The sequence below is a fragment of the Netta rufina genome (genome assembly GCF_964035555.1).
Source record: "Netta rufina genome assembly, chromosome: 9".
Taxonomy (NCBI): domain Eukaryota; kingdom Metazoa; phylum Chordata; class Aves; order Anseriformes; family Anatidae; genus Netta; species Netta rufina.
In genome coordinates, this window is record NC_140132.1 from 18,152,527 (window position 1) to 18,180,495 (window position 27,969).

At 40.6% G+C, this 27,969-nt stretch overlaps 1 protein-coding gene across 1 annotated transcript in view; it reads left to right on the forward strand.

Moving 5' to 3' along the window:
- Window positions 1-27,969, forward strand: part of MCF2L2 (MCF.2 cell line derived transforming sequence-like 2) — a gene marked incomplete at both ends in the record, with an annotated part of 134,231 nt that overhangs the window by 21,405 nt on the left and 84,857 nt on the right. The window contains 11 exons of the mRNA XM_084292349.1: window positions 3,541-3,655; window positions 12,001-12,091; window positions 13,338-13,457; window positions 15,705-15,821; window positions 19,121-19,270; window positions 20,159-20,283; window positions 21,896-22,010; window positions 22,561-22,680; window positions 24,153-24,344; window positions 25,149-25,340; window positions 25,734-25,911. Of these exons, the coding sequence (XP_084148475.1) occupies window positions 3,541-3,655; window positions 12,001-12,091; window positions 13,338-13,457; window positions 15,705-15,821; window positions 19,121-19,270; window positions 20,159-20,283; window positions 21,896-22,010; window positions 22,561-22,680; window positions 24,153-24,344; window positions 25,149-25,340; window positions 25,734-25,911 (1,515 nt within the window). The remainder of the gene's footprint in view (window positions 1-3,540; window positions 3,656-12,000; window positions 12,092-13,337; window positions 13,458-15,704; window positions 15,822-19,120; window positions 19,271-20,158; window positions 20,284-21,895; window positions 22,011-22,560; window positions 22,681-24,152; window positions 24,345-25,148; window positions 25,341-25,733; window positions 25,912-27,969) is intronic.

A 27,969-nucleotide genomic window follows, 5' to 3' on the forward strand; every position in this document is an offset into this window, starting at 1 on the left:
TATTGCCATGCCCTGCACTCCCCAAAACTGTTTGTGCCATCTCTCCTGCTTTTCTTTCCCTTCCACATTGACTGTGTACTTCTGTCCTGTCACCTGGGCTCTTCCTGTCCCTTTGCCCTTAGGCCACAAGAGAAGAGGAAAAGCTGAGCGAGATGCTGGGGTGGAAAATAAGGAAAGTGCTCTGGAAGAGGAGAGAACGGATGCTGGTTTTTTGAGTGGCAAACCTGGCAGGAGGTCAAGCAGGCTGTAATCTTTTCCACTTCATCCTTGCCCTTTTCCTGGCAGCTCTGCCTCTTGCTTTTCCAACTCCTGCTGATGTTGCCTGCCTCAAGTGCTCTAAGTTGTTGGGTTTCACCCACTTCTGTGTGACCCTGAATGGGAATGAGTTAACTGCTTACTGACAACCTACCTCTGATCGCATGTCAAGGCTTACCATCAGCATGCCCTTCCCCAAGCAACAGTGGGCTGGGAATAGGGACCAGCACGGACCTTTAATGCAATGAATTTGGGCTGGATGTGAGGCAGGATCCTGGCTGTCTGCAGAGGGTGAAAGCAGAAAGGAGCTGGACCTCTGGTAGGAAACTGCTGGAGCTGATGGGTGGCATCGCGTTGTGTTTGGAGGCTGGGCGGGGAGCTTAGCTCTGCGTCAGGAGATGGCAGATGAAATCTGGGTGAGTTTCCTGTGCAGACAAAGCTCAAGCTAGCTGTGACAGCAGCCTGGGTGTCACTGGGTGAGCAGCAGTGACCCGTGGGCAGCTGCCAGAGGATGGCCTGGCTGCCCCGAGGCAGGGTCAGAAGTGAGCCTGGCCTGAATGCAGCTGGAGGATAGCCCCGAGCCTCCCGTTCCTGCCAGCTGAGCCTCCAACTCCGATGGCTGCTGCTTGCAAGAGCCACTGCTACCAGCTGCTCTTTCCCTGGCCTGGAGCCAGCGTTTGGGGCTGCCAGAAGGTGTTGGAGGTGGCTGAGAGCTCGAAGAGTGCTGCAGGGTGGCATCTAATGGAGCCTGGAGGAGCTGCAAGCTGGCGAGGCAGAGGTCTGTGCATCGCATGAAGACAGCTGCCAGGCCTGGCTATGCTCATGAGCTCTCTCTTTCAGCGTATCTTTCTTTCTCCTCTACACTGCACTGAACTCAAGTCCTTATACCTCGCTCCTCCCCATGCAGCCCTTTAGCTCAGCTTGTGCCTCTCGTTGCTTTGGCTTTCCATCAAGCAACTTTGCTCCTGGCAGTCCTTGCCCCCTTATCTTTCTGCACAGACACCACTGAATAGAGCGGACGTGCCCTGGCTAGCCCTAATGTAACTCTCCTCAGCTTTGTTCCCTGCTCACGTCTCACTTTGCTCAGCACTCCTTTGCAGTCTCCCTCCTCTTGCCTTTACTTTCTACTTATAATGTCTTTTTTTTTTTTTTTTTTTTAACCTTGTTCTGAAAGTTTTTTTTTTTTCTCTTTTGTTTTCTTTTGTTCTTCACTGGAGCTGTTGGAGCACATTCTGTCCTTGTCTGCCTTACTTATAATGAATTATAAAATGTTCTGGTCAGCAAACAGTCCTTTTTTCCCCACTAGTGATGCCCAGGAGCATGGGCTTCAGGCACAATCCCAGCAGGGTCAGTGACTATTCAGAGAGTCTTTGGGGTGAAATTCCTTGCACTTCGACCTAATGTCTGTGGAACTGATTGAAGGCCGTCCCTGTTGGTTTTTAGTTTGTGCCCTCTGCCCTGTCAAGGCATTGAGGAGCCAGTCAAGTACTTTAAGGATCAGAAGACATCTTGTGACAACTCCCTGGAAGGTAAGGGTGATGGCCTGGGGAAAGACATGGGGCTGCAGCCTGTCAGTTCTGCAGAAATTTGCATACTGCTGCAAATTTTGGTTTAGTGTCAGGGAAAAAAAATGGCATTAACATGTAGATGCATGGAACTGCTCTTGTAAAGAGGAGAGAGCTTTCTAGACACCCTGGGTATATAAGTAGCTTCCACTCTATACCTTAACATCAGCTCTTGTTACCTTGCTAAATAGATGGATACGTGGATAACAGATATGGGTTGTTTTCCCTTGTAACCCAATTACTGCTTCAGGTTCAGATGTGGACATGAACAACGCATTCTAACATTTTCATTATTACTTGCCACCCAACAGTTTGGGCCTTCCTTTTTCTCACTGTCATAATATTTAACAATTTTGCTTCACAAATCTACACCAAACTTCACCCTGATTTTGCAGGAACAGTGAGTTTCTTATCTTTATTTGAAATACAAGATTTCTGTATTCAAGAGCCCTTTGAGCATTCTTCTGTAGCAGTGAGTTCTACCTCCATCTCAAGCAACAAGGAGGAGCCCAAGAGCTGTTAATCCAGCCTTTTAATCAAATGCTCAGTCTGAAGCTGCTCCTGTGTGTTCTGCTAGGTTTCTTGCCAGGGGTGGAGGGAAGAAGGCAGCTTTCTGTCTGCCTGCATCCATTCCTTGGATGGCTTCTTACAGGGGATTCTGTGACAAAAATACACACCCACGTACTTACAGTGCCTCATCCAGCCTGCCTTATCTAATTCAGCAAAAAGGGGACAGAGAAGAGGAACGCAAGTATGAATGTGGATGTAACAGAAAGAGAAGATAAAAGGGAAACAAAGGACATAAGAAGTGCCATGTGAAACTTGTAGATCAGACAAATCTTGACTATGACTGCAGGTAAACTATCGGGTGCTTAAAGGAGAACATCTAGGGAAATCTTTATCTTGCCCTCCAGAGGCAAATATTGCTGCTTCAACCCAGATTAGTCCAGGTAGCTACATTTCCCACATATAAAGAGCATCTTCTCGTTTCTGAAATACATGAATGGGAAAGCACGGTGCCCAGGAATCATGTATTAAATACCTGGTAGTGCCTGCAACGCTGCAGGAAGAGACAGAGCAGCCAAGCATCCAATTTGTGTTCCTGGCTGTTGCTGCTCACGTCCAGAAGATGTCACTAAGTATCTGTAACAAACCATCCTGACTGGGTGCTGGCCTGGTCTCTCGTTCCTGGTCTCTAGGCTACAGCAAATGGTCTGGGTTAGGGGGAAGTCTGACTAGATTGGCCTGACAGCATATTGCACATCAGTGCTGCTGGCAGGTAGTGCAGCTGGAGTGCCCCGAGGTCAGTTTGCCAGACACCATTCGCCTTCATCCCAGGCCAACGTGGAGGCTGTGTTCTGTTCAGAATTCGAAATCAGTTCGGTGCATTGGGGTAATGAAGCTACAGCGAGTTAGAGTATCAAATGGGAAGATCATAGAATCATAGAATGGTTTGGGTTGGAAAGGACCTTAAAGATCATCTAGTGCCAACCCCTCTGCCATAGGCAAGAACTTCCACCTGATAAGGTTGCCCAAAGCCCCATCCACCCTGGCGTTGAACACTTTTGGATGATTGCAGAGCTCCTTTATGCCATGTATACAGGTTATGTGTGCTTTTCAGTGATGGATATACCAGTGTTTCCCATTCAACTGAATATCAACCACTCTGTCCCAAGATATAAAACCACCCTCTAATCTATTTACAACCTTTCTTTCACAGGAGGAAGAGGGAAGGATGGAGCACCCATTATTACCTTCCCAGAATTTGCAGGATTTAGTGACATACCCGATGACGATTTTCTGAACGTGGTCACATATCTAACCAGCATTCCCAGGTGAGCCTAAGCATAAATGTCTGTTTATTTCCATCAGATCCTTCCTTCTTCAGTGGCTCACTGCTTTTAGCGGTGCTACCTGGATGTACCAATGATTCTGCATCCATCCAGCTGGTGTGAAACCTTCCTATGTGCAGAGGGCCCGAGGTACCACTTGCATTATTTGCATGGGAAAGAAGAAGAAAGCTTCACACAGGACAGGTTTTCAGGGCTTTAAGTGGATGGGAGAGGTGTGTAGATCTGGAGAGTGACAATGAAGGGAGCAGATCAAAAGGGAGCTAAGACAGGCTATTTGTGATAACTCTCAGGGGCACTGGATATACCAAGTGGAGAGTTATATCTGTTTCTAACACTTCCCAAGAAGCATACCAAGCTCTGACTGGACAGTCTAGCTTTATCTGAACAGTTATTAATACCTAATCTTAGTGGAAATTTATTTTGTCAATTTTGTCTTTGTGAGAATCCCTTTCCCTCTGCCCCAAGGGGAAAATGAAAAAATTGTCATATAAATATACCATTTATTTCATGATGCCCCACAAACCAGATCTTTCCAGGGCTGGAACTGCATAGGCTATATAGGCAGATGAGGGAAGTCATAAGTGCAGACAGCATGCTCTAAGCTCACCAGAGGTCAGACAGACCAGACTCAAGAAAGCTGGTAAACCTTCTTAGGAATGAGGATCCGTGACCTTGTAATTGGCTTGTTTGGGGATGTGTCACACAAGCTGAGGGCAGTGTGTGGGTTGTGTCCTCAGAAACAAGACAAACTAAGAAGATCCATGCAGTCTGGGGCTGGAACAGGCATTTGCCACAGTGCTGTTGATGTCAGCAGCTCAGTGAGAATACATAGCAGCCTTCCTCTTATGAGTTGCACATTATAGATTATCAAATGTGATTTGCATGTTATCAGGAAAGCTGTTATCAGGAAGGTTGTAACTTTGTAAACCGTATATCATCTTGTGCTTTTTGCTTCTAACGTCATTTAAAGTCAGTAGAAAGACTCCTCTTTGTCTTCTGTGATAGCTGAACTGTGTCCCCTGGTCTCTGCCCATAGATAAACATTTGGCGAATTGCACTTCCATACTTTGATTTTTCTGTCTTCTCCTTGAGGTCTAAGCAGCAGCCTGAGGTATTTATTGATACCAAATAAAACCATAGTATCTAAGCATTGCCTGTTGCTGCATTGTAAAAAGAGGGGGGAACGGGGTTCTTGGGTGTCTGAAAAGAAAATTAGCAACAAAGTAAAAGGCTGATGCAGTTGGTTAGGCTGTGGGAAGTATAGGATCCTGGGCTGTGTACGCTATAGACTAGCCTTACCTCTGAGAAATGTTACAGTACAGTTATTTTTGTACTGTTTTTAAGAAACTGTTTTAAGGAATGAAAAATAAGGGAGAGATTGCTCTCGTGGAACAGCTACTAGCAAATCACTGAAGCAGGGTGGGAAAGAGAGGTGAGTGCCTTGTTGACAGGGTTCTGGCAAGCACATTGTGCTTTCTGGTGCTTTGTTTACTGGGAGATTGCTCTACAGCTAGGATGTTTCCCTTGCTGTTTGCCTGCAGCTGTGTAAGTGGAGTGAAACAAACTCACTTCCACTGCTCTGAGGAAATAGGCTAAGGCATGGCTGCTGAATTACTTTTTGTTTATCCAAAAAGAACTTAATATTTTTTCAGTCCCCTGATCCTGTCTCTGGACCGTGGCTGTTTGTGCTAGTTAGAAGCACAGCAGGGATTTATTATTTCCTGTGGTCTCATGTATAAAGGTGCTTAGAGGATAACGAGGGGAAAACGTGCCTCCTTCAAGTTTAGGTAAGAAGTTTTCCAGCTCCACCTACATGTATTCCCCATATAGAGTTGCCAAAGCAAGCTGAGAGAAACCACACACTGTGAGTTTAACGGCTTCATTGTTTCCCTCTGCTCTGTAGGGCCTTTGTTCTGCAAGGAGAAACTCTTCTGTATTTCTTCACTAGCTTCAGGACTGGGAGGATGACCAGCTTCAGGGTTAATAAAACAGCAATAATAGTTGAGAAAAACACAAAGCTAGTTTGGCGATTCTTTGTATTTGGTATGTTGGTGGGTGATTCAAGGTAATGTTGGAGAGCTAGCACATTACATTGCCAACATGATGGGCAGAAAGATTTTATGATTCTTCAGCCTCCTCCTGAGGAACACCAGAGCAATGAGTGACAAATTAAATCTCAGAGTTTAGGAAGTCATGACAGCTCTGATATGCCAGTTTTACAGAAAATGAGGTACGTGTAAGTAGTATCTTCCGCTACAGACAAGTTTGCCAAAGCTCGTGTTGAGGAAATTGATTGTTCAGCTTGATTTAAACAACCTGTTCAAGGCCAGTGACAGGCTGGAATTTGAACCTACATTTACTGCGTACCAGCATGTTGGTTTGACTCTGTTTCAATCATAGATCTCACCATCAAGATATGAGTTATCCAAGGATTTTTCTAGACTTTGCTGCAGTGCTTTTAGAGAGATTGACTCTGCACTTCTTGAATTGCTATGAAACTTGCCAACCTTTGTGTAGAAGCTGAGGGACAAAGGTATTAATTTAGAAGGAGAAGAACCTGAGTGACAAGCTTTGGTTGTGATTTATGACATAATTATATGAAGTAAAATCTTTGTTTGCATAAGTAGTGCATCTATTTGGGTGCAGCAGATCTTTGTTAATCTGCAGTTGGTTGATCCTTGCAAAGAGAGTGTATCCTTCCTACATCTCAGCAAGCAGTAAAGGGACTGCGTTTGTTATTTTTTTCAGTACTGCCGTACAGTGTGTACTATGATAGCTTTCCAGTTATTTGCTGCTAGTAGTTCACATTTTATTTTATTCTCTAGGAGAAAGTCTAAGTATCAAAGAGACGAAGAGAAGATAATAATCTCCAACTCTTGTGGAGTTACAAGGGATATTGCCATGAATCTGGTAACATGAAGTATCATTTGAAAAGCAGTTCACCCAGTTTAGCATAGAAAATACTTCTTTGCTCATAGCTCAGTGAACCAGACAAATCAGTATCATTTTTTCAGACAAATTTAGGGAGAACATCTGTCGTTTGTAGTGTTTGTTTCTGTGTATCCTGCAGAATAAAGTTTGTGCTCATTGTGCAGAGGTCGGTGATTGCAGATGACATCATTCAGCAAGTTAGTAACTTTCTAAGTCCCTCTGGAACAACTGGTCTTCTGTGCCCATATGACAAAACATTGAAAAGACAGAGGTAGATAACAAGTGGTGTTATTTAGATGCAGAAGCATTATCTCATGTTTGAAGTTACCAAGCAAATGTGCTTTATCAGCTGTGGTGTAATGCAGTATTGTGGGGTGAGCTCTAAGCAATCCCTGCACTTCTGTGTTTTAAAACATAAACTACTTTCCAAGGCAGAAGTTCAGCCCAGTAAGACCTCCATAATCTGCTTAATTTTCCATCTGCTTCAACATGTGGTCATGAGTGTCCCACAAAAGGGACCTACATACATAGACATGCCCAAATGTTAGTTAGCATTGTATTTGCAAATGCATTCCTCTGTGTGTGCATGCTTACAATAGATATCTGCAGAAAGCCCTTTTTTGCTCACTGTATTCCACAGCCAGAATTCCCTTCTCTTTCAGCTGACATGGATGAACTACTTTGGTGAACAGGTGCCCTTCTCTTCTTCCTAAAAGGTCAACAAATTCAGAGTCTCCTGGCCTCCTCAAATCAGTGTTCAAGGGCTAACCTGAATTCAGAGCTGAGGATGGAGCTCTGACTGCCACATTTCATTGAGGGAGAGGGAATTTGCCTGCTAGCCATGTCTAGGCAAGAATTAGATTTGGAGGCAAGCTTGATGTTTATCTGCTGTGCACAATTCTCTTCAAATCCCTCTGTTCAGAGAACTGGAGAAATCCCTATGCACGTCCGTAACAAGGGTAGAGATATTACAGTACTGATAAAACACTGATTGTGTGCTTGTTTTTAAATGAACTCCCTTTCTCTGGACACACACATGCGAGTGAGGCTTCTCAGCTGAACGTCTGCTTGCACTGATGCAGTCATTTTGGCCTGGCCTCTTCCCATGGCTGTTTGCCTGCGCACGTCCTGTAGTGCCAAATGACATTCAGACCTCAGAATGGCCTTTCCTTTTGGTATGCTGACTGAAACAAGATCACTTGCTGACACTCTCTTTGTTTCCCTGGCTAAATTTGGGTCTTAAATCAGCCCCGTCTAGTCATTAAAAAAAAAAAAAAAAAAAAAAAAAAAAAAAAAAAAGAGAGAGAGAGATACAATTGGCTTAGCTCAGCGAATACAGTTGATACCATCCTGAACGTTGATATGAAATGTGGGGAATAACATTACAGAAGCTCAGGTCTAGCTTTGTGCTAGGGTTGCAGGCCCATTTTTTGTTGTCCAAAAGTAGCTCTCATGTTAAGATCTTCTTTGTGTTGCATCCACTAGCCCATAGCAGTCAAGATTTACAAAGACATATCTGTGAATGGTGTCTTTACTGCTTGTCTTTGCCTAGTCTGCCATATGATTCTGAGCGATGTGCCCATTCCCTGACATTTTCTTTAGAGATCTGCTTGGCTGCATTGCTTTTTAGCAACATGTGGTTTTCTCACCTTCTCTTTCTGCTCTTCCTCCTTCGGATTGTATTATTTTAAAAGTTTTTTATTCTCCATTTTTTCATCTTGTTTCATCTCAGATAGTGCACTAAGTTCAATGTTGAAGGTAGTACATACTGTAATAGCTACCAGAATCGTTTGCTTCGTGGCCCAGTTCTCATTTTACCTAAACAAATCTCTCAAATCTCATGCCTTGGCCTGCTCTTCATACTCATGCTCAGCTAGGGTTGTACCTGCACTGTTTGTGTAATATATTTTGTGCATTCTGATCCGTGTCTTCCCCCTGAGCCCCGTGGGCCAAGCCCAGCTGGTTGGCAGGCTTGGTCTTTGCCAACCACAGTTACTCTGCTTGGTCTCCCGTGGGAGAGAAGTGCTGGCTACACCCCACCACGGCTGGGCTGCACACTAAGTGGAGTTCTGCTCTCCTTTGCTCTTTTCTCTCTTTCAGTCCAAGTGTAACTCCAGTGTATCAGTATCTGTTTCAACTTTCCCTTTCTCAGTCTGTCTCTTTAACTGGCCTGCGATGCTGTGTGATTTGCGGTGGCAACTGATGAGCAATATTTCTATTCCCATATGTGCGTTATTCCCAGCCCTCCCCCGTGACTGTTCTCGCCAAGCCCAATTTCATGAGAAAATTCCTTTGCTGCTTCTCTCTTGTATTTTCTTGTCGGAATCTATATTTCATAAGCCCTCATTCCTATTATCCATGAATTTAATTTTTGTTACTGCATCTGATGCCTGGATGCATTTGTGCTGTTACAACCCCCTGTGGCAGAAGAACATTTGAAAAAAATTAAGCGCTAGATCATGCAGATATACTGGAGAAAACAGGGAAAGTCCTTCATTTAAGCGATTTCTTCTCTGCATGTCTGAGGAACTTTTAAAGACGGGACTTAAGAGTTAGTTCTGAAGCACAGAGGCAAGTTTTGCTTGGCACAACCACTTTTGTGTTTGTTTAAACCACGGTTGTACTTGTTGCCTTTGGCAGATGCCATCATGTCAGTTACTTCCTTTGCAGCTTGCTTACCAAGGTGTGATTGTAAGGGTCTGACTCTGGATTCCTTTAGGCCTCCAGTCCTTCGTGTGCACTCCTTTTAGAAAGCCTTTAGCCAGTCTCTCAGGCAGATGGGCAAAACAGGGCAATTTCTATGTGCAGGCAGCGTGTGTGAATGTGGTGCTTATGGATAGAATTACTTGCGGTTTAGCTACATCATAAATTTTACAAAGAACAGCTTTTTCTCATATTTATTAATTTGATATTAGGCGAATAATATTTTTCTTTAGACTAACGTCAGCATTTTGTTAACTTCAGCTAAACATGTCTACTCTGTTGGTCATTTTATTATAAATTGCTGGTTTTAATGGAGTTGCATCAGATTCGAACTTGATTTGTGTATCCAGTTATTGTGTGAGTGATATTCAGAAGCTGAAAATTGATTCTGAGTCTGAGCTATGAAGACCTAACTGGATGTTGATTGCAATAATACAATGGTCGTATTTTGGTGAGCCATGTGATTCATTCAAAATCGCCCTCTTACATTGCCATTTCCCTTCTGCTTTAACATGGTTCACAAAAATTGGCATGGCTGTCAAAACTGTATCAAGCCTAGTAAAGAGCCAGCTTTTTCCAAGGTCATCTAAACCTGTAGCTGTTGAAAACAGAATTACATCAACTTAATTCCCAGCAAGTCTCTCTATTTAACTTTGTTCTAAATAACAGAACAGATAGAATAACACACTCCACGTAACATCAATTTTGGACTGTAACATTGTTCTCTTGGAATAACTGATCACGATTCACATTTTTAGAATTTGGCTCTGGTTAACCAGATAGTTAGATCGGTATCAGTATTCCTTATAAGAGCAAAGAAATTCACGTGGGGTATGCATCTTGTGATTAGCCATTTCTGCGGGCGTCTCATGAACTGCTGGTGGAAGAACTAAACTAAAGAGTTTGTGCCTCAACAGGAGGCCAGGGAGCATGCTCGGCCTGTTCTGGGGAGATCTGGATTGTGACAAATGTCAGTGTAACTGGTATCAAATATTTGAAAACATTTTTTTTATGGATTAGTACTGGTGGATAGGTTGTAGGAGAGTTTTCAAGTATTTGTGAGTATGATCCTGTCTTTAACAAGCCAAATTTCTGTGGACTCGACGGTCAGACAGCAGGCAGTGTTGACTGACTGGTCTTCTGTTCTCTAGGCTGTGGAGCTGGGTATTTCTATCTGACAGCTTCCCTGTGGCTTCTCTGCCTTTTGGGGTGGTAGTTGCTTGGAGGATTGGTGTTCATGTTCAGTAAAGGGAGAAACCAGGGATGTTGTTGCTGGCACAGGGACCGGCAGAGCACCATGACCAGGGGGATGCAGCCCTGATGCTGAGGATTGGGGATTCACAGCAGCCCAGCCTTTTGCCTGGTGTGGGATGAGATCCCAGCAGGTATTAAATGGGAATGAAGAACCAAAAAACCTTTTCCCCATTTCCTCTGTCTCCCTTAAATTTAAATTCACCTTTCTTAAATGCATTTGCACTCTACATTCTCTAGCATTTGTTTTCTTTATAGAATCATAGAATTGTTTAGGCTGGAAAAGACCTCTGAGATCATCTGGTCCAACCTTTAACCTAGCACTGCCAAGCCCACCATCAAACCATGCCACTGAGCTTTACATCTACATGTTTTCTGAAGACCTCCAGGGACAGTGACTCAACTATTTCCCGGACAGCCTGTAACAGTACCTCACAACCCTTTCAGTGGTTTTCATTTAGGTTACTTTCTATAGTTACCTAAATGTTTTTTGGCAAATCATTAAACAAAAGAGTATTTTTTGCACATGTATTACATGAGCAAAGGGGGAAAATGACATATTGCTTTGTGCTCCTTTTGAATTCCCAAACTCTGGGCAAGTTTACCCCAACTTTTGCTGTTTTCACCTGAGGCTTTCAATCCTCTTGCTTTAAAGAGTTAGCTAAACATATGAGAATTTCTGGCACCCTATATATGATGCAGCAACATCAATTGTCAAGGCAGGAGAGGAAGCCTGTCCGCAGAGGTGCTACGTAGTGTTCTGGGTGCTGAAGGTGATTTGCCCGGGCCTTTCATGCTCACTAGACCTCCAAAAAGATTTTTGGTCTCAGTCAGCAGATGCAGTTTAATAAAAAAAAGCAATGCAAATTTGTGGGTAGTTTAAGAAACCCACAGATTTAGATTTTTGTAACTACTTTCTCACACCCTTTCTGTAACAATCTGCAATACACATATTTTTTTTTCGGTGCCTTCCTCTGAATCTTTTTTCCAAAAATCTTCAGAAAATATATAGCATACTGGATTTATTTATTTATTTATTTATTATGTATGAAGGCTGAAGGGGGTGTCTAATAACTTGAATTAATTTGGAGAAAAAGCAAGGTCTGAGATTTTTGCCTTCAGTATAGCACAATGTAATTTGTGATCCTGAATTATTTGTATCACCTAGATTTGGCAGCAAAGTAGCATAGCAGCTGAGAGATTCAGCAAATAAAATATTCATGTTTTGTGTAAGCTGGTAGCCTTACGCTAGGAAGAGAAAAAATCCTGGCTTTTGTATTAAAGTGAATTTCTGCCAAATATTCATTCTTTCCACTGTACATTGCACTTTTGTAATGGGCTTGGAGGGTGATCCGATGGAGGCTGAGTTTTGCTGCTGTACACTTCGTTGGAATGGGAGTATCTTCATGTAACCCAGCAGATTTATTTAATCTGTTTTGCAGTCTGGAGGCTGCCAGCATCGGGTTCATCATCATCATAGACAGACGACGGGACAAATGGAGTGCAGTCAAGGCATCCCTGACACGGATAGCAGTAAGTACATGCTTTTGTTATTTACCTTCTAGAAAGCAAAATTATCTGATGTGCCTTTTACACAGGATACAGTCTCATGTACTCATTTTTAGTTTCTATTTTTTTGGCTATGGATGCAGATTCTATCCTGTCCCGAAACTCATGAGTTTCTCATGAGAGAAAGGAAGCTGCAGTAACAGAAAGTACAGCCTTGTTTACTGCTGAATTTAGGACAAATTCCTCATGTGCTGGTTGACTGCAGTATGAATTCTAGTAATATGAAGTTGTTTCCAGAAGAGTCTAACAGAGGATCCTTTCTGTGCATTGTGAGGGGTGACTATGTGGCCTGTCTGTGAAATAAACAGATCCCAGTGGATTTGTGTTTGTGTGGTAGTAAGTGATCTCAGTCAGAAACTATTAATAGCTCATTGTATCTCATTTGTGAAAGTGGGAGTTCAGGCACTTTTTCAGTACTAATAAAAGCAGCTGTTTTTATATATCTTTTACGTAGAACATGTGCTGTGTGAGGAGCAAGTGCTTAGACACAGAGGTTTAGGATGAAGGGACGACCAAGATTACTTGAAATTACTTCAAGAGTTTTAGATAATTGTTTTTCATTTTTAGTTCTCTTTAGCTGCCGTCTTCTTGTTCTTTTTTTTTTTTAACACTGATGAGCACAGAGGAGAGGAGTGTGTGAGAGGTGTAGGCTAGGTGTTGCAGACAGGACTATGACTGCTGAATGTGTTGAGTGCCTGCACGTAGGAAAAATAAATGAGATTAAAAAGACTAAAACCTTTCCAGAGTGAGAAGGCAGGTCAGTCTGGGAAATTCATTTGTGCCACCTGCTTGTTTCACCAAGTCTAACATGGGTAGCCAGTTCTTGTAGGTTAAAAAAAAAAAAAAAAAAAAAGAAGGGTGGGGGGTTATGGGGAGACCTAAGGTGTGTTAGTGCAAAGGAGGCTTGCTGCGTTTTAGATGTGAGAGGAGGAAGGGTGAAGGTACTAGTGCAGAAACTTCAGAGATCTGTGCTAAATCCCTTCCAGAAAGCAATATATGGCTGGGCAGTAAAATCCACGGTATTTCCATTGGCTTTGGATACTGACATTGGAGTTGTGCAGAATGAACAGCTGATATCATTAGCAGCTGGACTGGCCAAGTTTCAGTGTCCTCCCTGGTTTACCCCCTTTAGGAAACACTTGGCTGAAAATTGCCTTGGCTTCCCTGCAAGGCAGAGTTTTGCCTTCTAATAATTTTATGGTTTTTGCAGGGAGCATTTCCAGGAAACCTGCAGCTGGTGTTTGTCCTGCGGCCCTCCCGCTTTATCCAAAGGACAATCGCTGACATTGGCATTAAACTCTATCGAGATGACTTTAAAATGAAGGTACCGGTAAGCATACATTTTTTTTGTCCATGTGTTCTTATCTCCATGCCTGCAGTGCCTTAGGTGTCTGCATCTTCTCATTACCCAATAATTAAAATTTGATTACAAGTGGCAACTGGGGCTGTGATCTGGTCTGTGTGATGTATACAAGGTCAACAAAACCTAAACAGAAAACAGAATGAGATCAAACAAGCTTTGAGAGGCACGTAGGCACATTTACAACTGACTCCATTGTCTGGATCAGATAAGTTATTTTTTATTTCATTCCAGTGATAGATATATGCAGGGAAAAAGCAGAACCTATTTGTATGTATAACAATGGTTTGTTTAAATTGTGTTTGTGGGATTATCTACTATCAGTTGCAGGAATGCCAAAGAGTTAATTCCTGGTGAATGTCTCACAGGATTTTAATGTGTCTCAGGTTAAGCAGTGACATCTTAACTTGGTGGAGCTGTTCCCCCGATGTAGGCAGAGGTAGATCTCACTCCAGTGACAAAAGTAAGTGGTTAGCACTAAAGAGAAGTGAAAGGCTAGGGCTATTTCTACACTATGGACTGCTGACAATCTCGTAGTGCCCTGTTAAGAGCCTACATGGCATTGCTTATTTTTAATGCTTTTCATGATCTCCACCCCTTCAAGATTCAAAGCATGCTTTTTACTGCTTTTTCTATATACTTGTCATACGTTCAGGTTGATGAGAATGTGATCTGAAGAAGGTTACCAATCCTGAAAGAGTTTTACATTATACTATGATAGCTCTTTTTGGAGTTGTTCCCAGCTGCACGCTTGCCTGTGGTTTCAAAGTGTTTTATAAATAAACATGAATGATGATTATTGCTGGTATTTCATCCCGGAACTGACTCACGCTGTGTTCCACAATGACTTTACTGGAGTGATTTCATATGATTGTTTGGGATTTTGCTTGTGATTTTAAATCGTTTTGCAAAAGACCCATGATTCCGCTCCAACAATTTCTACCTTTGTCAGTACCTAGGTTTGAAGTTCATGCACTTCCTGCTTCTGCTGTAGTAGGACACAGCAGACCGTTTATTACAGTGCATACAGAAAAGAAGCCATGAACATTCGCTTTGTTACTGTGGGTTAATTTTTCACACTGACTGTAGTTTGGCAGGGGTGGCTTTTTGGTGATTAATATGCAAGATTGATGTTAAAATATGTGTTTGATTACAAAACAAAATCTTTTCATTTTATATCACTTTAAAATTGGATGTTCCTGTACTTAGTAAGCCAGAATGTGTTACCATAGCAACTGTTGTACCAGAAACTGCAGCCTACAAAAGGAGAACATCAAGAAATAGCATTTTATAGCAATTCAGCATCTTCTCTACTTTTAGCAATTTATTGCATGGCAGAGTGGCATTTCAAATCCAATTTTAAACTATCACAGTTGGAAGAGGAGTTAATTGTAGGCAGGGATCAGGCACTGCATTAAGTATTAAATATTAGCATACCTTTGCTACAGGCAGAAAAATCGAGATGAGTTTAGTTGAGGGTCTTTTTGGACATTCAAATTTTGAGCCATCTTTGGAATGTCCACATAGCTTTTAGAGAGCAGTCCTAGAAAAACTAAGAGCATGATGTGCTTTATGCTGGATAAAGTCCTGAGCAACCTGGTTTCATCTCATATCTGACCTAGCTTTGAGAAAGAAGTTATTCTAGAGACAACCTGAATTATTCTAGGATGATTCTGTAAAAAAAAAAAAAAAAAAAAAAAAAAGATCAACCAAAAGCCTGTCCAGGCTTGTTTCAAGGCTTTTCTTAGAGCCCTTATTCAACCTGAAATATATGCCCTCCACACAGCTGGGCTCATCTCCCTGTCTACAGCATGTTTAACATGCTCCATTGGAATTAATGTGTGCTAACAGACATAGCCAGTCGTCCTTTCTTCAAACTGCAGGACAAAATAATACATTTAACACATTAAAGTCAAAGGCTTAAAATTTCTAGTTATTTGTTCTCAACATCTTGTTTTTCTGGTGCTGAAGTCATGGTGTATTTTCTAGCTGGTAGAACAACAGGGCCTAATTAAGTATGTTATTTGTGTAACCACTTGTGGTGCAAGATTTACAGTGGTAGCCGAAAGGTAATACTGCTTACCAGAAGATGCTTTTGCTTTCATTAAGCAGGTTGAGTGGTAGGGAGACTGTTTAGAGTAAGAAAATTGATCCTAAGAACAATGATTTAAAGGGCTCGTTATTTCTCTCAGTCTGCTGTGTTTGCATTTGTTTCAGATCATCATGTTAAATTCTGTTTCTGATCTGCACGGCTATATTGACAAGAGTCAGCTGACCCGGGAGCTGGGAGGAACCCTGGAGTATGGCCACAGTCAGTGGATACATCACCGAACCGTGAGTGTTGGTGTTGTTCTTACACGTCTACCCCCACAAGTGTCCAGGTGGCAAATGTAGAGCAACCATTAGGTAGGAACTCTTCAGCTGCATTTCAGCCTACACATTTTACTAGGGATTTGTGGAAAGAGAGGTTCCATGACTCAAACAGAGAAGGGTAAGTTCCCCTAAAGCTTGTAGCAAAAGTAGTAGTTGACCTGGACTAGGGTCTACGGTGTCATAACATTATTATTCAGCAAGGCCCTTGGGCACATTCTTATCTTTTGGATAACTGATGGATTCAGAGGCCTGCAGCTCATGGTCAAAATTGCACATACGCTGTAACAGTGTTCTGAATGAAAGGTCAGGATTCTCACTTTAATGAGCAATTATATCCATGTTTTTAAGAGAAGAAAATACTCAAGACATTTGATTTTATTTCCCTTTGTTTTCATTTCTGTGCTATGTAAACATTTGTTCCAGATGGCTCTTATTTTGAGTAACTTGAGAATAATTAATAATTGTAGGAAAGCAGAAAGACTATTTATTGTGTTGCCTTTAGGAAACTTGTTACAAGTTTGATTATTTGTTCCATTTTGGGTTGGTTAATGTATCTCAGTGGCTGCTTCAAAACAATGTAAACATTTCATTACGATTCCCAGAAAAGGTGGTGGTTTACAAAAAACAGACCCCAATCTTTGTCAGATAATCAGCCAAAATGTTGTCCCATCCTCTCTACATGGAAAGGTGCAAAGCTCAGTCCTCATCCTGGAAACTGAATTAATTTCCCTGAGGGAGTGTGCAAATGCTTGCATGAGTCTTTGTGGGTCTGCTTGCAAGAGTGGTATGTTAGAGCTCGCATCTAAGTAGCCCCAGTGTTTTGCTGTGTTCTGAGCAGCCTGGGATTTGGGTTTGTTGTTGTTGACCCACAGCTAGATCTAGCATTCAGAAAAAGCTTTTCTGAGATAGCTTGGAAGTCAGCGTTGATCATTGTTAACTTTTATTTTGTTGTTGTTGTTGTTGTTTTAAATCGGACTTCAGTATTTTCTGTGTAATAAACCACAACTCTTGTGAAGTCAGATCACTTTTGTCACTTTCCTGCTACCATTTTCTGTGCTTTGCTGTGCTTATAAGATTAAATTTTACTTTTCTTGAAAACCACCAAATGTTTCAGGCATTTAAATATGCAAACATGAATTCTGAGTTTCTTCTAACACCGGCTTGCTAGGTTTGCTGACAACAGTGAGGAAAACCTTGAGATAGAATGTGAACAAGCCTACAGGTTAAAAGTATCAAAAATATGAAACTGTCCTTGTAGGAGGCATGACTGAAGGAATCATCCATGTGATATTTCAAACCACTAAAGGCTTGAAAAAAGTGAGGAAGGGGGCTAAGATGAGGCACAGGCAGGAAAGTCTGTATTAATTATGAGGGACAGAATATTGCCTAAGAGAATATTGTGAGCGGGAACGTATAGTTTGGTAAAATACGCAAATAAAAGTGAGCCAAGATTTGAGATGAGTGTGGCTGTGTAACCGAAGATCTTTTGGTTACGTTTATTTCAATAGCTTTTTACCAAGCACAGAGACTTGAAGACAAAACCACAGTCACGCTTTAGGAATATGAAGCCATTTATTGCTCATATGCATGGGAATGAGTGGGGACAACCATGCTACTACTTGTGGTACTGATGAGCTTGTGGTGCCTGGTGTAGTCAGCCAGGTAATCTGTGCTGGATAAGAGGTTTGTCATCAGGGAAGTGTTGGCCTGAGTGGCACCTTGAAAAAGCCTGACCTTCAGTCTTGCTGATGCAGTGTCTTCATCCCCTTTACTGTTTCTCGTAGTACTCTCATATCTTGTACTGCCAGGGTTTTGTTTTGTTTCATTTTCTGAATCAGGTTTAAGCTGTTGCTAAAAAGTATTGATTTAGCAATCTTACAACATTGCTCTTCGTTTCTGCTTTCTTGAATGGCTAGGAGCCTGTGAGCTTTCTTGCTCACAGAGTACATTTTAGGCTCTTAGTAAGCAGCTCTTTGTCATGGATGGCTTTGTCTGTGTTGCAGTCAGAAGTGTGGCATTTTAGCCAACTGTAATACACTAATTTCATTGCTGAGAACAGCAGGCTACAGCTGATAAGCACTGAGCCAGAGCATATGTCAGTGTACTGCTTCTGCTGAACATGAATTTATGGGGAAGAAAAAAGGAAGAAAGCTATGAACTCTGCTAGCATTGCCTCATCTGGAGCCTGCTTTAAGATCACATGATGTGGAATGTAATTTCTGCACCTTTTGAACAACAATCTACCTCCAGTTTGTTTTCCACAGAGCACACCACGTAATTTTAACCCTCGTGGTTGCAAATGAGGATTTCCCATCATTGCTGGAGAAGGGAATATAACTTGCAAAAACTATATAATGTTTGACCGGGTGTAAGAGCATCCCCAGTGCTATTGAGTGACTCAAAATATTGTGTGGATTAGGTCAAAAAGTGTAAAGAACAAATCTGTGCAGAACAATACAGTCTTTGGTTATCCCTAAAGAAACTGGGGCATGATCATGAAAAAAATTGTAGTCACTTGCTACAAGGTACAAAGGTTTTAATCATATGTCAGAAGTCTGAACTATTCTAGTATTCTAGTTTGAAAAGGCAGCATTCTTATTAAGCCTTTCTCACTTTCACTTCACTTTCTTCAATAAAACCACAAAATTTGGATGAGTTTTGTGTTAGTGCACCCAAGAAGCAGCAATGCTCCAATGAATTTACGCATTTTAAATATATTTGTAGTAAGTCATTCTTCAATTTGTGGAAGGGATGGGAGGGAGTGACTGGAATACATTAAGTACAGATAGGCAGGATGGAGATGCTCAGTTTGAGAAGTCAAGGGGGAGACAGATTGCTGCTAAGTGAACAATGGCTGTATAAAAATAAAAGTAAAAAGGCTTTGGCTTATGTCCTTTTGGTGTCTCTTCAACTTAAATAAAGCCTTAATTAAAATCTTTAAACACCACAGAAATTCCCAGCAAGCATGGGCAGAGGATCTGAAGTTCCAGACTGGGCTTTGAAGTTGATGTCCTCTGTGGTTTCATTATGTCATTTAAGCTCTGAAAGTTCTCCATCTGGTTCATGGATATGGTGATACTTTGTAAGCCTTTGAAAAGATCCTTTGTGACACAGGATTTAATCTGTAACTTGTAACAGATCTGCTCAAAACGAGCAGCATTGCCAGCTTTACAGGCATTGCAGCACAGTGTCTGACGAACTAAACACAGCTGACATGCAGTAAATAAGCAGTCTGTGACTTTATGCTCCTGCTTTTCCAGGCTATTGAAAACTTTGCAATGACAGTGAAAACAACAGCACAGATGCTGCAGACCTTTGGAACGGACTTAGCAGAGACTGAACTTCCCAACGATGTGCAGTGCACAGAAGAGCTCCTGTCTGCACACACTGACCATCACAGCAAGCTGAAGGTGAATGTTGTCTCGTGACAGCTCCATTTGTGTAATAAGTGGGTTTTGATTTAACAATTTTTTCTGCCATTATTTTGGGAATCCATCATCTAAACTACTGAAGAGAGAAAAACCTGGATTCAGGAGATTGATTTGATGCAGCTATGAAAAAGGACTGCACAGCTTCAGGAATGATAGAACAGGATATTGTTCTATCCTGCTCTGTTGCAGTTGACATGAACTATGTTATCTCCAAAGATTTGGTGGTGTTCCTTTGTGCAGTCTCCTTCAGTGCTGGTAACAGGGGAGGACCAGGAATCCCTGCCTTATGAGAAAGTAGTAAAGGTTTTGTTTCACAGGCATCCCCTGATGACTTAAAAATGGATTTCAGAACAGTTCCATGCAAGATGTGTGTGGTGGAGACTCCTCAGCTGACATTAATTTTTGATCATCATTGTCCTTTTCATTGCTCATCTTTCATGCTAGGAAGATACCTTCTCCTGTGGTTGACTCCTTGATAGCTGGCATACCATGACTTAGCATGTCACAGTTTGAGGAAATCCCATTAAGAAGCACAATGTCTCAGCAGCGTCTCAGCTGACTGAACAATTGGCAGCACACATTTGATTTGTGTTAGAGTATTTTATTCTGAAAGTTACCCGGTCAAAAATACAATCTGTTCAGAAATTATGCAATGTTCCTTTTCTCAGAAATATATCTACTGTTCATTGTGAATAGATTTAGTCTCTGTATTCCTAGAAAGATATGTCGTCATTGTGAAGCACTTATATTCTGTTCCAAGTATTCAATGCCTACAAAAGTAACCTCCCTTAGCATTACTATGTTGTCTACCTAAGAGATGGAACTGTTGTTAGCATAAATATATACTTTTCTTGTTTCCCCCCTCAGGATGAGCTGAAACTAGCTGTGAAGCAGGGGGCCACCCTACTGACATGTATTAGGGAGCCAGTCACCCGAAGTGCCAACAGTAAACTCAGTCCGGATGAACTAGAAAATGTGGCAACAGTGGAAAGGTTAGTGAAGCTTGATTACCTTGGGCAAGTTGCTAACTTATTCCTAAGAAATGCAAATGTAATTTATGTCCTCATTTAAATGGTGTAAATATACAGGCTATAAATTCCAACTGATTCAGTCACTCAGGGTTTATTGGATACATAAGTCAGAGAAGGGAATGTCTTTGAGGAATTTACTTGATTAAGCTGGCAGTGCAAGTTCAAACAAGTCCTGAATTTCATGGTAATTCTTGGTTGGACCACTACCTACCTGGTGGAGGATTTAATGTGGAACATATTTTCCCTATTACATCCTCCAAATACCTGTGCCTAGTTAGAAAGTGGCATCTGGATCCATGTGAGATGAAAGAGTATATGCTTGTGTATTTCTGTGGAAACACTGGGGGAGGGAGGAACAGATAAAGATGATAGTCTGAAACCTTCACAGATGTATAAAAAGAGAGAAATCTCTGTTCCTTCCTACAATGCTAGTTATTACCATAATGCTTTTATTTACTATGTACAAGTTTCTGCTGTTCCATATGATGCAGTAGAAAGAGAAATGTTATGCTAGTGTTTCAGCGTATCTGCATTCAGCAGGAACAAAGCTGCCAAAAGTAAAGTTGATATTTTTCACTGAATACTTTAAAATCCTTTAATCAGTCATTCTGAAGAAATTTACAAATTCAGCTTGAATTCAGCAACTAGCTTTGATTAAAAACACATTTTTCAGGGATAGATTGAAAACAGGACTTGTTTTTGAGAGGAATAGGAAGGAACTATTGGTGTTTGCCCCAATTACTTCATAGTTCCAACATAGTTTCCTGCCTGCCTGAAGAATGCCAACTATTGAAAAATAGGATATTCAGAGAAAACTTCATTTTATTTCTTTTTTTTTTTTCTTTTTTTTTTTTTCCTTTTTTTCTTCTTTCTTTCTTCCCTGTTTAAACTGTTCTACTTTGTAATATACTCAATAGGTCATAGAGATTGCAAGGATGACTCATATTCTGGTGTTTGACACTTCACTCGAGATGTGGGACACTTGATACTGATTTTTTTTTGTGAATAAGTGTTTCATTATTTCCATGAAATGAAACATTGTCAGTGGGAGGCATTATGAGCCTCTAATCCATTGTGTTTAGGAGAGATGGATTAGGAAAAATGATTCAACCATTGCTTATTTCTTATGGCAAAAAAAAAAAAAAAGAAAATGAACAACAAGTTGTACAGTTCTGCTTTAAGCATTCGTAAAATTAATAATTGCATTGTATTCAATCTACATTGGCCTGAGGTGAATTATCTTTGAAGATTAGATGGAAGGTGGGGAGTGACAGCCACTTCTGGCTGCCAGCACATGGACCAGGTCTGTATTCCAGTTGTAGGTTAGGAGGCAGGACTACAACTGCCGTAGTAGATCCATGTAACTATCAGCCATCATCACGCTCCTGCATGTCCCACTTTAATTTTTGTTCTCTTTTTCCCAAGGGAAAACCGATGCAGAACCTTGTTCTGCTTCATACATAGGTGTAGGCTTCCCACCATCTCCAAACCCTGTTTTCTGCAATCAATTGGTGTAACTTAAAGGAAAAGAACTGTAGCAAATTAACTGCTTTTCACTCTAATTTCTTAACAGGTTGTTGGCTCAGTTGGATGAAACAGAAAAGGCTTTTGATCAATTTTGGACCAAGCATCATCTAAAACTAGAACAATGCTTGCAGCTTCGACACTTTGAACATGATTTTAGAGAGGTATTTCATTGGTTGATTTTGTCTAGTCTTCTCCTGTAAATAAGGTCAAACTGCCTATATGTAGAAGTATAATGGCATTCCTAAAAAAGAGATTGGGAGGGAAGCCATTCATTATAAAATATGAAATTAATATTCAAAAATTAAATTATTGGTAATTATCTGATATTTTACAGCATTAGGTCAAACTGTGAAATACCAGCTTCATGCTAAATGACTGTGTATTTATGTGTTATCTTACCAAGTATCACTTCTTCTGTGATGCTAAGTGTCCAACTCCACTGATGTCAATTGAAAAGAAAAATGGAAGGCCCAGCTGTCAGCTCAAAGGACAAAGTAATACAAATCTTGGAGTAATAGAGGCTCTAGAGTTATGGATCTTCAAAACTGCATGTCTCAATAAATAACAAGAACCAGGGACAGCTCTTTAGAGAATGGAGATAAATGTTTAAAATGTTTAAAGATGGAGATAAATGTTTAGAACTCATAGATTTGTTATAATTTTATGATCATCTTGTGATAGGTACGCTTTTTTTTGTCGTGTTTGTTTTAGGTAAAACTAACATTGGATAATCTAATGGAAGCACAGGCAGGTTTTTCTGACATTGGAGACAGTGTGACTCGAGTAGAGCACCTCCTAAGGGAACAGAAACAACTGGAAGAGAAAGGACAGGTTTGTGCTCAATATTGTATTCCAGCTGATCATCTAGATGTTTCTCTGTCACTATTGTTCTGTGACACTTACTCTCTTCTCATGGGTCATTATTTTAAACTGTGAAACTCTGATCCTAATTTCCAGAAACCAAGGTTGTTCAAATTTAGTAGTTCTGTTTTGTTACCTGGAAATCTAGAATCAGTTGAAATACCTGCGTTTCAAACCAAGACAAGTTAGGGCCATCTTTGGAATTTGAAAAACTTGGAAGACGTAACAGGTTCCCTTGGCCAGATACCATTTAAGACCATTCTGTTCAAGCTTATAGCAGTTTCAGGAACACACATGCCTTCTGATAAACATGTTTTTTTTGTTGTTGTTGTTGTTTGTTTTTTTCAGATGTTTGAACTTTGCAGTTGTATCAGTTGGTCACCTATATATAACATGCATCACATTTAGTATTATTAGAAAGCATTGAACAAATGAGTAAGCTGAATCAGAGGAGGGTGCACATGAACAAATGCAAAAACTGGTGATGATCTGATGATCTTTTTTAAGCACAGGATTAAGATTTAGAAATACGGTCATCTTTGCCCATCTGTTCTGTAGAAATCTAAAGAAATTTAAGTTACTGTAACTTACATTTTCCTTCCATTGTCCCTTCTTGTTGTGTGCTGTTAGGTGATATTTTAATTATGATCTATTCACAGCATATGTGTTAAAGCACTAACTGTTTTTGTATTTGACACATTATCACAGACAGCTTTTGTACTCCAATGAAGCAAATAACCAATAATAATGGATGTAGTTTGAACTCATCCCATTAAATGGGAAAAAATCTTCTGTACCTATAAGTATTCAGCAAAGAGCTGATGGTTAATAGCTGAAAATAGAGAAAATGTTTCACTGCCATAAACAGTTTAAATTCACTCTGACTTTGCCTTGCAAAAGTCTCGGGACCTTCACACTCCTGAGCAGTGGTTTTAAAAGTTGCCACACCCAACCTGTTATCACAACCTGTTATCTTCTGCCCCTCTGTGAAGATGTGATGTCCTGCTCTTCTGGGAATTTGTAATCCGTAGCTCTACAGATACGAGCTCAGCTGACAAAGCCTGAGATAACAAGATTTGTCATAGGAGTTTGCTCTGGTTCATTCTCCATATTGTGCTGCTCTACTAATCTTTAACTTGGGTTAAGCATGTGGTAGAATATTTTTTTATTCTATGTATGATCTACAGATCATACATGCTCTGTATGATTTTGAGACTGTTTAAGTACTCACCTCTGAATTTAGGCTGTGGAGGCAGGAAGAACAATAGTAAGAAATAATCACTAACACGTTGGTCTTCAATGCAAATTGAAAAACACGTCAGCTAGATGAATATCCCAAACCTTTAGCTCCAGGCTACAGCACAGATTACAGAGATGGTTTATCTTTACTAAATGTGTAATTTTAAGGTCTAACTTTGGATAGTTTCTCATTAATTTCACAGGAACCATTGGAGAAAGCCCAATCTCTAGCGCTCCATGGAGAACAGCTCATCCAAAACAACCATTATGCAGTCGATTCCATTAGACCAAAGTGTGTTGAACTCAGGCGTATTTGTGATGACTTTACCAATGAGACCAAGAAAAAGTACGATATTTTGGGAAAGTCTCTTGAGCTGCATCAACAGTTAGATAAGGTGAGTGAGCCTTTTTAGAGAACAGCCCTAACGACGGTTCTACTGAAAATGAATGCTTTTATAAGCACAGGTACAAAGATTTACTACTTTTTCCTCCATTTCATTCAGAAACTATTACCATAAAAACTGGAGCAGTTGCTTCTCATAATTATGATCTTAAAATGATGAATAGTAGGTTACTAAACAAAAAAAGAATAGAACTAGGCCTAAATTTGAAACAAGAAACAAATGTGTAAAAATATGCTTAAAAATAAACAGCTTACTACTTGTTCTTTTTTTTATCCCACTTCATGTGATCTGACTAGAATAGAAAGCTACATGTAAATGCTCTGAGAATGTTTACATGCTAGTTCAGCCTAATTCCTAAGAGGAAGTACCGGAAATTCATCTTGAAAACCTGCTTTGGAGTATTTTTAACTGAGTGTAATAGGCCTAAGAAGTTTTGGGAAGTTTTGATACAGATCAAATATTAATCTGGGGTTTTGAATTATTTTGTGACTGAACACTGAAATGAGGTAGTACAGCTGAAAGACTTGATTTGCAGCAACCACAGTAACACTCTTCCTCCTCAGAATATTATTATGTGTTACTGGACCATCCATCTATCCCATGAGAGCTGAATTTAATTTGCTATTGTTCTGTATCTATGGTGGGATGTATTTTGACCAGGACCATGCTATGAAGTAAACATTCATTCAGCAACATGGTAGGGCAAATCTGTATTTCATGGGGTGGTAGAAGCAACACTTCATAATATGGACTGTTGGTGATGTTGGGGTCCTTGTTGTCTGATTTTTTTTAAAGGCAAGCAAATGGTGTGAAGCTGGAATCTACCTCTTAGCTTCCCAAGCTGTGGACAAGTGCCAGTCACAAGAGGGAGCTGAAACTGCACTCGTTGAAATTGAAAAGTTCCTGGCAACAGCTAAGGAACACCAGCTTTCTAACCCGAAGGAGTTCTACAATCAGTTTGACATGATCCTCACCCCTGAAATAAAGGTAAAACCTCTCAAATGCATATGCACTCAGTTCAAATTGCAAAATACCAATTGCTTTCTATATGAGAGAGTACCAGACTATATCTCTGGGTGTGCTCAAATATGCCTCTTTTGCTACAGCAAAAGGATACAGAGGTGAGCACTTACGGCAATAAGTTTTACTTATACGAGCAGTCCTATAACCACACATACTTCAGGGTAGAGCTAGAAAATTTAATAAGTCACCAAGTCCTACTCCATGAAATATAGATCTGTGCAGAATGCATGGGCTGGGTTGGGTTAAGCTACAACATGATCTTTATCTCTAATACACCTAGTCTGAGTAACAGAAGTCATCTCAACTTGCTTAGTCCAGCACTGACAACCGTCTGCTGTTTGCCTTTTCTTTGCCTAGGCCAATGCCCAAAGAATTCTACAAAAACTAGAAGATGTACAAGAAATGTTTGACAAGAGGCAAGTGAGTCTGAAGAAACTGGCAGCCAAACAGACCCGGCCAGTACAACCTGTTGCCCCACACCCTGAATCTTCCCCAAAGAGAGCATCACCAAAGACTACGAGACCAGCAGGAGTAGGTAGGCCATGAACAGCTGCTTTCAGATACACACCAGTGTTTTTCTTGCATGGTCATGCTTTAGTTTTTGTTTTCAGAATGAAAACTTGTATTTGATGTTCAGTGTCAACCTTGTAGGCCCAGAAAGTTAAAACAAATGTGAAACAATCTATCACTAAAAGCATATAAGCAAGGGTGAACCAAAAAAAAAAATAAAAATCAGGCTCTTTTTCTTAGGTCTAATCTACAGAGCATATTTCTATACTGTTTCTCATTATGTCATATATTGCTAATTTTTCCCTGAAAATGAAAACCAGGTTAGTCACTGCAAAGTATGTAAAGTATGCATGAGGAACTCTTTTAAATTGCACATACAGTGATACGAACATTTGGCTTTAAAAGATCACAATCCCTCCAGTTTCAATTAGATACTGCAAAAAGCTTTATGCATCGTTGGTGACATTGACTCATTGGTGTGATTTTCTGTTCTTTTGTTTTTCCCTCCACATAACTATTTAGTCACTTTCTAGAGTTGTCCTCTGCTAACTAAAAAAGTTGAATACTGCTTCTGGTTGGAATTTACAGAAAGTTCTTGATTTGAGGTTAACATGCTTAACCAAGGTACCTATTTTCTGCAAAAGGAACGTGGGTGAAGCAACTTGAAACTGTGCATCTTTGAGGCCAGACACCTTGAACCTGGTGGCAGGAAGGGGTTAACCTTTTCAGCAGAGGTGTTTATAAAAAAATAAAGAAAAGAACTTCAGGGCTTTTTAACAGGGAACCTTTAGCTAAAAGGCTTGGGAAAAAACTACTAATTAGCATTAAGAGCATACATGTACAGCAAGCTTTGATTTTTCATCAGGAAGATTAGGCAGGCCAGTAGCCTGACCATTTTGCTTTCTAGGCATACTGTCAGAAGCTCGTACAAATGTCCCTGTTGTTTTCCTCTTGTCCCCAATATTCATCCTTTCCCAATGCCAGTTTGACATCTTTACTTTTTCCCCAAAACCTTGCTAGCTGTGGTCTTAATATGCAGTTACTACCTCAAGTTTCATTTTCATCGTTGCCTTAAAGCGAGCTGAAACCACAATGCCTTTGAAGAGGTCTTGCTCTGATACCTTCATCTGCTAGCAATGTGTTCCACTCTTGCACCGTTGTTGGCAGTCAGTTAGCTGCATGAATTTTTAAGTCTTTGAAAATTCAAAGAACTGACAGTAAAAAAGTAGTAGTTAGTTTTCCATTGTGTAAGTCAGTAGAATGTAGAGAGTTCTGAAGATCACCTAGCCCAATCAACTCCTCAGAGCAGCACTAACTTTAAAATTCTTCAGGCCACTAGTGCTGAAGCAAAGACAGTTGGAGAAAAATGACATTATGGGACCAGTAGGTCTAAGCTAGTTAGTCCTTGTTAGTGGCAGTAGAGTTTTAGAATGGCTTTCACCAGTTGTGAAACTGCACCTTCAGGCTAAAAGCTAGTCTTGCATTTCTATTTATGCATGCAATCTCTGTGTGTCTTAAACTTCTTTCTTGTCATTTTAAAGCACTTGCAGATTTTTTCCATTTTTGATATAAATAGAACCTTTAAAATAGTCACTAGTATAGAAATGACAATACTTTGTTGATCGTTGTTCATACACCCCATCCAATGCTCTCAGCTACTTCACAGAGAATCATGACATGTTCCCTTGCTCTGATCCTTGCATTGCTGTTCGGTCTTTTATAACACAGTACAGGAGATAACTGTGTGGTAAGGATTACTTAGCTTCTGATGTCTTGTTGTGAATTAATAGATAGATGATATTTAATTTGGAAAGTTACTCCAGTCATCCTCTGAGGTGATGCGAAGTGTGACCCAGGCCTGTTCAGACATTCATAAGTAGAATGTATCATCTCATTTAGATTCTTTTTGTGCCTGAAGATGATTGACATAGAGAAATGTACAAAGAAACAGAAGTCCCTGACTTTCTACATCTTATTTTAGGACTTAAAAACAGTTACTTTAACTGCCACGAGCAGTAGATGTATATTTACATGGAATCACAGAATAGAATCATAGAAACATTAAGGTTGGAAAAGACCTCCA